Here is an 11,349-nt window from a genome sequence, read left to right as displayed (position 1 = left end):
TAAAGGCAGACTGCAGTTGCCTTTAACGTCCCTGAATTTAATATTATATGGCATATAATATATAGTATAAAACTACATAGTATATTCGATTCTATTATATTTGCGTCTAATTTACCCAAAAGGCCATGATATGGGAGATACCTGAGGCTATAAAAGGGTAAAGGAAATGGGAAGGACAATCTAGTTTTTATATAAAAACAAACCTCAGATATGATACACATGGATTAGAACTCATTTTTTTAATTAAACCTGAAAGTTACCTGGGAGAAAGGTAATGACTCCTGACTAATGGACACACTGCTACTCAGCTCTTGTAGGCTGTTTTATTTTTAAAATTCCCAAGGCTGCCATATTGCTCAAATTCATCTGGGGGGAGGGGGAAGAAAGGGATCAGTTGCTCTCAGGAAGTATTTTGGCCACTTTGTAGAGTGTTTTAGTAATGAAGTTCTTAGAGGCACTCTCATTACTTAAGAAGTATTGATTGTTCATTTATTTCTGGGCATGTGCATTTCCAAATAAAACTACCCATATGAAAGCAGTATTTTTGGCTTTGCAAGCCTTTGCCAATAATTTACAGGAAGAAGTACATTTACTGTCGCTTACAACCTCTTTATCACTCTCTCCATCTGCTCAAAGTAGTTTTATAGTGTGCTTTGCTAACAGCAATTCTTGTTACGCCTGAGTATTTCACAGGCAGCTATAAAACAAAAAATCATAGCTTTCTCACTTGTTCTTGTTGTCCTAGTGGTACATCCTACTCAGCAGATGAGCTTACTTTAGTACTCACACCAAATGAGTATTTATAAGGCAAGTTCATGTGTCATAAGACTCATAGTACCTTCACCTCTTGAAAGAATAACATCATCATTGCTTCAACACAACCTTTTTTGGTTTAAGCCACTTAAATCCAGAGGAAGTCTCCTAATTTTGTCTTCCTTTAATTCTTGTATTTTTGACCATTTCTCACCCCCACCTCTTAGTATTAAGATCATATACAGGGGTAGGTATCTTTCTTTCTTTAATAATTTAACTGTTGAATCTGTGTTGTGTCTCCTGATATGAAAATCACTTTTTCTCCCTTAATGCAAGAAAAATCCTTCCAAAATATATTTTAGGCACACAAAAACTAATGTTCTGTAGCTCAGTTATGAATTGCAATGACAACAGAATTTAGCAACAAAACCAATTCTTTTGTCTATACTTGAGAATTTTTGGCACATATAGGATATATAATTATTTGGCACTCAGTCCATTCAGTAATACCATTTTCAGCTACTATGTGGACACTGCCATGCTACAGATACCCCAATTCACAGTAAGATTTTAAAACTACTTGTTGGCAAAAGTAGTTTTCATGCAAATTGATCAATATTCCTTCATGCTGTTGTCCGTCTGATTTCCTCTGATAATGTGATTGATCTCTCTTTCCATTCATTGTTAGAGCATTTGGAGACAGCACTGGCTGCTTGACAGAACTTCTGGAGAAAAATCTTTCGCAGTAGCAAATAAACCCACGGATCCAGTATCTGATTTAGTGAGGCCAAGCGCACAGCTGTCAAGAAGAAATTACATTCTTTCTGCAGTTCTGAGCTTTGGGCTGCACTGGAGAATCCTTTGCAGTGTTCAAAAGACGTGTGGCTGAAGATCATTTTCAACATTGTTATCTAGGGAAAGTTAGGAGAAAAATCATAAATTTTAAGAGACCATATCTGTATCACTACATGCAAATATACCAGAAGACAAAATTCTCCTGCGGGTGTTTTCGTCCCTTGTCCAAGTCAAATCAGTATCACAGCATGTAAGTAAAGAACGCAGTGACTATGATTGAGAGGAGCTCTGTCTCTATGTGTAAAATGAGGGTGATATTGATAAAAATGCTGCCTTCCAGCTCTTGGTCAGATTGATTTAGGGGTCTCATGCTAAAATGAGAAAGAACGTGCTGCTTCCCTGATTGATTGAGACATAATAGAAAGTTATGTACTGAATCCCAATGATTCAAGATGGGTTTGCTAAAATAGGAAATTACTGACCTTGCAAAATTGACTTGAAGGTACTCATTTTACCATTACCATATTATCATAATTGTAATGAACAGCTGAATAACTCATAAAATTATGTTATGAACAGTAAATGTCAGAAAAAAATAATTTCAAATATAAAATTATCTTCTTTCTTTTAAAGCTAAGATGTTTCATTCAATGACTTTACAGATTTTAAGCTTTGATGTTAAGGTAGACTATTGCATTTGTGAGCTGAGCCAAATTAAAAAAAAAAATTAATAAAAGTGTTCTGGGCTAGGGTTGAAAACACATTTTAAGTCAACATAAAAATGTATTTCTGTCTTTCTGCTTTGTCAAAAGCTGCAGGCTGCATTTTGTGTTAACATGACCTATATTTCCTCCTATTTTTCCCCCTCAGTGAGTACAGTAATATATTGAGGAGTTCATTTCCCATAACATGTAAGTTGCTTTGACTGCTAGGTTGTAGTTGCACTGTAAAATCATAATTATATAAAAATGTTTCACGCAAGTAGCACTGTCTGTAATTGATATGACCCATACTTCAAAAAACAGCTCAGCAAGCTCTTGCCTGGGAGCCAGGGGCCATGTGCAGGTTGATTAGGGGATTGACTGAAAGCAGGAGCAGCAGCATCTTCATCTGCAATACTAGTTAGGCAGTACTGAGCAATAGGGGTTATGCCATGAGCAAGTATTACATGGCTGGCACACATCAGAGCATAGGAAATAGTCAGCTTTTCTTTATAGGTGGCTAGGCCAAATATGCTGCAATAATCAGAAATATATGCAGTTTATTCAGAAAAGCCAGAGAATGGGCAGCACTGATAATACTTTCACCCCCAAATCTAAGATAATTTTATCATCACTTGCGTTTCAAAGTATCAGCTGCTGTATTCCAGCCCAGAGATGCTGGAAATAACAGTGATTTTATTTTACTTTTTAAAAATATCATCAAGATGTCAAAGAATATTTGTGCTGTTGGTATGCTTTATGAAGATGGGAAGGCAACATGTAGGATCTGGTTTTTTTTTATGGACTGCTACAAGGCTTACAATCTTTAAAGCACTTTTAACAACTAAAGACTGCACTATAATGATACAATCAACTAAAGTAACAGTACTTCATACTTCATCACTTTCTAACTTAAAATATATAAACTTGCTTTACAAGTATCAATGACATGAGCTGCACATAATTGGGATACTTCTATTCTCATATTACAGCCTAGAAAAGTAATGCATCGCCAAGGGCTGAACTGATTTGCTAGAGGTTGCACTGAAAACCTGCGACAGAAGGAGAACTCTGCTCGGGATGTAGTGTTCCAGCCACAAGATCACTGTCTATTAGTAGGTTGCTGTTTATTCAGGTAAAAATAGTGAGCAGCCTTTTTTTGTCTTTTAAAGCTAGTGAGATAGTTGTGGGTGTCATGAGTTTTTTTTTCGTACTCTAATATATAAGTATGGGAAATACGAATCACATTTTGAAAGATATCAAAGATATATTTACTTTTCCATGGTTTAGTTGATGTCTGCTGTCTCAAGTTTCCCCCTGAGCTTTCAGTATTAACTACAGCTGTTTTTAAATATAATACCATTTTAAGAGCATTTAGTTCCTGCTCTACAGATAAAGCTACTCTAGATTTTGTGTTGCAAAGTGTTTTCCCAGGAGCTTATAAACATCTTTTGAGCAGACATTTGGCATGGAACTTGCTGCCAAGGGATGTGTCTGTCAGCTGGGTACTGAGGAAATACCTGTGCTCCTACAGCTTCTGTGATGCACAGTGAAGCTTTAGGATGATTTAAAGCAGGATGGGAAAGGAAAAAGACACAGCTGATGGGAGGATAGGGCCTCTTTTATTACGTATGTCAGCTAACTCAGAGCTGGCCTTGTTGCTAGCTACCTAGTCCAAACCATAAACTAAACAACAGTAATGCGAACTGACACAGACATGTGGGAGGTCAGGAGTAGAGCCCACGTGCTATTTTTTTCTGACATGTGGGAAGCCAGGAGCAGAATCTATGTGCTATTTCTCTGTACTCCTAGGCCCAGGGCTATTGAATGCTGAGTTTTCCTGCACAGGTTCCTTTCTGCTTGCAAATCTTTTCTGAACATAACTTAAATACCTTGACTGGTTGAAGTTAGTCTCAAAATCCTGCAGAACTGAGATGCAGTATGTCCACAAACTTTGGTGTGTCCACAGTGTGTATATATATGAAGGACATGATGTAGCCTATGCACAATGGCTCTGATGTACAATTTGACTTGGTGTGTTTGCAAAGGTCAGTGGTACCATACGCTGCATAGACTGGAAACCTGTTCTGAAAAAGCAGGGAACAGCTGGAGGGACTAGATTTGTAATTCATTATTCAAAGACCTTCAGCCTTTCAAAAGAATCGGCACAATCTGTATCCACCACAATACAAGCCGAGTGATCCTAGGCAAGATCTTCTCACAGAATGCCAGCTTCAGAGTGCAGTATCATCCCCCAGTGACATTTCTGCATTGTTGCTGTGCCTGGAAACAAACGTAGTCAAAGGGCTGGTCGTGAGGAAGAGTAACCAGGGAGCAGAGGCTACAGAAAAGGGTTCTTCCATTCAAAGGATCTTCTGGATGCCAGATCAATAATCATATGTTGACCCCGAGAAAGACTTGCAGGGCAACTAGAACAGTAAAGTAGAATTTTTTTTTTGGTTGTTTCTTTAAATAGGAGTAATTGAAGAGCTGCTAGATTATCCATCTGCTATATTTAATTTAAAATAAAGATCAGAAGAATTAACAGTTGATAAAGAGTTTTTTAAAAAACACTGGATAGGCACAGATCCAAACTGCATCGAATAGCTCGTGGTGCACCAGACATATGCAACTGCATGATTCAAATCACTTCCTCTGCTGCCCTTTCCAGATAATTAATTAAGATAATGTGATAGTCACAGCTTGGCCTATATGTGTCTGTAACATCTAATGTTCTGTGCCCAGCATCACCCCCGTCCTGACTGGGATGTAAGGCACTGCATACTATAAATAGTAGTACTGCTATGTAACTATGCTTGTGCCCATGTCACAGCAAACAAAAACTGAACAGTATTTGTTCTTTCACATATTTGGATTACTTTCTTCCACATGAGCTACGCTAGCCTTTCTTTTTATGAACTCTGCAATAGCTCTGGTTTGGCAGCCCTTGTTGTCTTGTTCTTTTGTTAGTGGATCCACGGAATTGCAAAAATATTACACAAATAAAGTACATTTCTCAAGCAACCAACTGCTACTTATTTTTGTCTTTATTACCTAATATTCCTGTACTGGAATATTTGTCAGACCATTAATTACTCCACTGGAAAATTTATTTCAGTTTGATATTCTTAGAGGTTATTTATCATAGCCTGTATTGGTCTTCTAAATTAATTAAAAATAATAAAAGTTCCAGAGTTGCAACATCAGGTGGAATAAAGTCAATTGAATTACACTATTTATTCTAATAAGAAGTTTGATCATCAGATCCATCTGTTTACCCTGCTGCTCATCTCCCATTTGTCTTAATCTGGTGCTTAAAAAATTCCTTTGAGTGTAGAGAAGAAAGCTGTAGAAGGAACAGAGGATTCTCCTGATGAAATAAAAATAGCAACAGTGACTATTGTTGGTGAGTAAACCATGCAGAAGCCACGATGGAGAGGATATGATTTTTCCTTGTAAAAACTAACAATATCCAATCTACCACCTTACTTGAAAATAAAACTCATAACTTTGTCTCACTAAAGTTTTAGGACTCACTCCTACCAACTCTGTGGGAACTGAGGCAGAGTGAAAGCCTTCAGTCTGAGTAAGCCAAGTGTTGCTACAGATTCAGAGAACTCCAGCTTCCCAGAACGGACAAGGAATTTCTTCGTAAGTGGAACTACTGCCTGTAGCGGGCAAAGCCAAGACAAGTCCAGCCAACTAGACCACTCAGGGGCATCTGGCATCCACGTGAGCCAAACCTGTAGAGACACCCCCCTCAACGTGGCTTGATAGCGAACTGGAAAAGATCTGATTTCTATGGCACCTGACTACCTTTATTAGCAACCTTCTCTTTGTAGCAGGGCTGATCACTGCATTTTCGGGTGCATGGACCACAGATGTAACAAATATTTCCTGATAACAATAGTTTCTTAGAGCCTATTCTACATCACCATGCTGCTGTCTGCCTTGCAGCCCCACACATCAGGCAGAACTGAGCACAGTTCCCTCTCCTCTTCCATCCCACAGGATAATCACCTACAGCACAACCTCATGCAAATCACTTCTCTGTGAAACACATAATAGTGAAATCATTTGCAGTTTGGGGAGAATTACTGGAGAAGGATGAGGATTTTCATAAGAACACCACGTTTACAGGAGATAATAATGCAGGGATGCAGGACAAGTCCCAGTCAAGTCCAACAGGCTTCCAAGGAGAACAAATTTGCTATTTGATTTTTAACAATTAGTTGTGACCTTTTGTGGAAAAACAGTTCAGCAAAATCCAAGCTTTCCCTGTCAGCATAGCCAAAATGAAATGATCAATACACTATGGCAATTTTAGTAATCTGAAACAGGCTGGCTCTTTCAGCTTCAGACAGAAATAAAGCATTAGTGGGAGAAGAGTTACTCATTCATAGAAAAGAAGTGATCTGTTTTCCTTGCTGTTCAGTGGTAGCACTACCTTTTTTCTTTAAATAAGTTGCTTCCCATGACTATGTTTTGTACAGCTAAAATATTACGAAATACTATAATAAAAATATCTGTATAGAAGAATGTATTTGATTTCCATTTGACAAGAGAGTTAAAGAAGTCTTTTAATAGGAAAAGTAGCAGAGTATGTGAGCATTTCTGCTTTAAATACCCTTGAGAGTATCCTATGAGTGAAAGGATTTGTCGTCYGGAGCTATTAAAAAATTAATATGAGAATTCCAGTGTGTGCTGCACCTGTGTTTCTGTGCAAACAAGGAATAGTTTTCTCTCCTTTACCTCAGACAGATTCAATCTGCTGTTGATTTATTTCAATAACTACGTTCAACAGTTACATACCAAAATAAACAAAAGATTAATGCAAACTGGAGACCACTTACGATAAAGTTAGTGATAAAGCAGCTTAGTTAAGTGGAACATTTTTCCAGATTCTCTCTGCTGAATGCAAGTAAGATTTTGACTGCACCAACGACAGGAGAGCTGATACCTGCACTACAAATACAGTTCCTGTGTTCTACTGAATACAGCATAAATTCAGAAAAAGAGAAACAGTTCTTTGAAGCATTTAGAGTACAGTCGTTTTCTGTTATCAGAAGTTTCACTTTTCTGTTAACTCACATTTGACTTTGTCTCTTCACTCAATAGATGAAGCCTAAAAAACACTATTTGTGTAAAGAGGCATTGTTTAGCTAATGGTAACAATTGTCAGAATCCATCAGCGCTCAGTTACAAAATTCAGATTTCTTTCTGTTTTTAAGTCAAAAATCTTCTCTGAAAATCCCTAGATTCTTGTTTAAACTGGGTATCTTCAACTGCTAAATGATGCCGCTATTGGCTTAATGTGTCTACAACTTGGATTTCACTGAAAAGGTCTCTGTAGGCCTGTTTTTGGCAAGTTAAATTATCTTTTTTTCAAAAAGAAGTTTAAACATCTTTTCTGCCCAAATGTAAGCAATTCTTAGGAAATATTCTTAAAGCTCATTATCTTTTTTTTTGTTATTGTTGTTCCATAGCATTCATCTCTCTGTTTGTGTGATCACACAATATTTAAGTAAATTAAAAGTAATCTAATGATTTTTCATAGCAAGTATGTAGATCATCACACTAAAAGCATATTTGCAGATCTAAATACCAGTTATACTTCTTACACACTTGGATTCACTGCACTTTACTTTCCAGTACCTTGGTGAGGTTATAACAGGCTTTTTCTATGGGAGGTATAAGACCTGCTCTCCATGTCACTTAGAGTGGGGGTTATCTTTGTCCATGCTCACACTTCCAGAAGGGACATCATAGTCTGGCTTCTTATTCCTAATACCTTCTTTGTAGCCGTATAAAAAAATAGTAAAATGTGTTTAGAAAAAGTCTCCTACAATTGTGACTCTTGATTATGAAGTCTGGAGGGAGCACTGCTCATGGGACGAAGTTTTCCACAGCCAGGTCTCTACAGGACACATTGCCGGCTCTGAAGTGAAAAAATTGTTCACAAATGCACTCTGAATTACCTTACGTTAACCAGCTGGGCAGAAGTCAGGCACTTGAATGTGAAGGGCTGCCAGTGAGTATCTGTTCAACTGCCCCTGCCATCGACTGGGAGACCTCCGGCTCCTGTGGCGAGGTCAGGGCTGGCCTCCCATTTGCCTTTCCGCTCCAGCTGTCTAGGGATCTCTGCTGGCTTTTGCCAGCTCCCTGAATATTTTCTGGTGGTACAATGTTTCTTAAAGCAGACCCTGATTTAACTCATCCCCACTCCGCAGTAGGCTCCCCTTCACTACCCACAGACTCCCCCACTCAGTGAAGTGGAGACAGACTATATTAATTTGGCTTGTGACTTCAGAAACTGAAAAAACATCACGGGAAGGAAAAAAAACAAGGAGAGGACTCACTGCACGATCACTGATTTTTCTGAGTATTCAGGTTTTGAAGAGGGAAGAGACATTTCTGCTTAATGGTATCCGGCTGCTCAGACCCAACCTGTGCAGCAGTCTCAGCTGCCTCTGCTAGAAAGGACACAGCAGCACCTGCTTCTCAAAGAACACAAAAACAATGATGGAGAGGCAAATACACTTCCTTGATTGAATTGTAACAATTGCCATCTAATTTTTTTCATTTGTTTAATTATGGACAAGCAGGGAGCAGTAGCTTTTTTGAAAGTATAAAATCCCTTTGGGACTTAACTGTGCACATCAGCGGGACGGCAGGACTCAATAACTTCTAAGGAGACGTGGCACAAAAATGGAAAAGGTCAGCCAAGACACCTAGCTGACGGCAGAATTAACGCACTGAGACACTGAAAGAGCGGTATGGCAATCGCCTGGTTTAAGTTAGCGCAAATAACTTCCCTTGTGGTTTTAGGAGTAGAATATTATTGTTATTTGCTCTCAAGTTCGCTGAATTCGTAGTGTGGTTTCAAGGTTACTTTTGTCACAAGCTATTAACCATTTCTATAAAGTTACTTTAGGGCCTCTGGTGTACTTTTTATTTTCTATTTTGGAGCTCTGATGACATTTACAAGGATAACATTACTAAACTGATTTGTTTTATATTTTTACCTCATTCACACAAATAGTAGCTGTCAGCCATTCCTCCTACTATAGGTCCATTAAAAAGAACTCGAGCTCTCTGTACATAGGAAGGAAGAAAAATCCTTCTCAGACCATGAAGTACCTGTCATGCAACTTCATAATTATTATAGCTATCTATACCTTTTTCCTGCTTAAGGACACCAAGGACAAAGAGTCCAAAAATAACACTGTCTTCTGAGAGCAGAATAAGCTGCCCTTTTCAAATGGTGTACAGGACACAGGATTCCTAGATGTGCTGTCATCCCATATGGCAGAGAGAGACTTGGATTCATACTTCTCTGCTCCTAAATCATGAGGAGGGATTTATCCCAGTTTGACAAAGGAGGGGGGCACATAAAAGTGAGGAAGAACAAAGCAGAGGGAAGATATGTAAGGGTTCTTTTAAAAAAAAAGAACACTGCCCTAAATGAGATACAATGAACAATCTTAGGAAAACCAGAAGCTACTTGCAAAGTCACAAGTCACATTATTTTCTCATAAAGCATTAAAGTAGGGGGTTTACCACCAAGCAGGAGTAAATAAAAAGTATTAAATTACTCTTTTCCATTAACACAGGGCTTCATCTCAATGATGTCTGGATAAACTTCTTCACAGGCTCCCCCAGATGAGGAGCAAGGAGATACTGGTTTCCCTTGTTTCACCATCTCCAGACCCTGTTCGTGTCAGCAGGTATGTGAAATCCCCCTTTTGAGCCTTGGAGGGCGACAGGAGCACAGATGTGTTGTCCTGCTGTTGGAGCCCGTTGCTGGCACCAGTCTTTTCACCTTCCCCGTAAACCTCTCCGTTGTTTGCCCATTGCCAACTTCGGTGTCTTTCTCCAAGACTCACAGTCGCCTCACGTTCTGCCCTTTCCTTCTTTATGAGACCCCTGTTTTCCTGATCATCCCTGCTCCTTTTGCTCCCATTCCTCAGTCTTACTTTTCCAAGTACACTGAACTTCTGCGATCCTTACGAAGCTCCCTCAGTGTCTCCTTTCCAGTCTTCCCAGTCTGTCCTCCCCAAGGCTTCCTCCCTTGAGTCACCATCTCCCTGCTTTCTGTACTACAAGGTCCTTCATGGTCACGCTGTCCTTCCTGCTTTCCCCTTGAGTCCCTGCGCCTCCCGCTGCATCCCACGCACAGCCCTGTCTGTCAGCTGGGACCTCTCGGGTCACTCTGCTTCCCCGCTGTGGCGGGAGGCCCTGGAGTGGCTTTTCCCACAGCAAAACAGAAAGGCACCTACCAGCAGTGGTGACCAGCATGTGGAAAGGACACACATGATGCCCAGGAGCTGGATCAGGGTCTCCATGGCAATCCGCCCCCACTGCTTGCTGGAGTGAGAGGCTGTGGCCTTGGTGCGGGAGCGAGACACCAGGGCCTTGATGGTCGCCAGGTTACAGGCCACTGTGACGAAGAGGGAGAAGAGCCCCAGGAAAGCAAAGGTGGAGGCGAAGAAGATGCTGCCGGAGAACGCGTCGTCCCCAGTGCTGATGAAGCACCAGGTGCCGGGCCACTGCAGCGTGTAGTGCCCCAGGCCAGCCACGGGCAGGAGGGCGAAGGTGAACACGGCCAGCCAGATGCCCAGCAGCACCAGCCGCGTCACCCGGGTCTTCATGTGGCTGGCGTACCAGTGGGGCGTGCGGATGGCCAGGGCCCTCTCCACGGCCATGGCGCTAGCGATGAAGAGCGGGCAGAGCCCGAAGACAGTCATGCTGAATCCGAAGAAGGTGCAGAGGTGGCCTGAGGGGTCGAGGGCGGACCAGGCCCGGTTGGACAGGTAGACGGAGATGACGATGGGGCTGGTGAGCAGCTGCCCCACCAGGTCGGTGAGGGCCAGGGAGCCGATGCAGAGCAGGAAGGAGCGCTTGCGGCGGTTCTTCTTGGCGCGGTAGCTGCGCGACACCAGCCCCATGGCGAGCGCGTTGCCCACCACGCCCGTGATCATCATGGTCAGCGGGAAGGCCACGGAGACGGCGCCGCAGCCCTCCGCCGCCCGGCCCGTGCCGTTGGCCCGCGGCCGCAGGGCGCCGGGCTCCGTGCCGTTGGCGCCGGCCTGGCACGGCG

The 11,349-nt window shown here is 41.3% G+C and overlaps 1 protein-coding gene across 1 annotated transcript in view; it reads right to left on the bottom strand.

Moving 5' to 3' along the window:
• Positions 1-1,113: 1,113 nt before the first annotated feature.
• PTGER3 (prostaglandin E receptor 3) overlaps positions 1,114-11,349 on the bottom strand; it is an 11,289-nt gene continuing 1,053 nt past the window's right edge. Inside the window, exons 3-4 of the mRNA XM_085306378.1 lie at positions 10,529-11,349; positions 1,114-1,664 (exon numbers count right to left, since the gene is read on the bottom strand). Of these exons, the coding sequence (XP_085162504.1) occupies positions 1,377-1,664; positions 10,529-11,349 (1,109 nt within the window). The 3' untranslated portion in view covers positions 1,114-1,376. The remainder of the gene's footprint in view (positions 1,665-10,528) is intronic.

This window comes from Rhea americana, unplaced genomic scaffold (assembly GCF_003343005.1).
Source record: "Rhea americana isolate MKP2758 unplaced genomic scaffold, rheAme1 scaffold_239, whole genome shotgun sequence".
Lineage (NCBI taxonomy): Eukaryota > Metazoa > Chordata > Aves > Rheiformes > Rheidae > Rhea > Rhea americana.
Note: the sequence above shows the minus strand (reverse complement) of the source record. Positions and strands in the feature narration are given on the sequence as shown.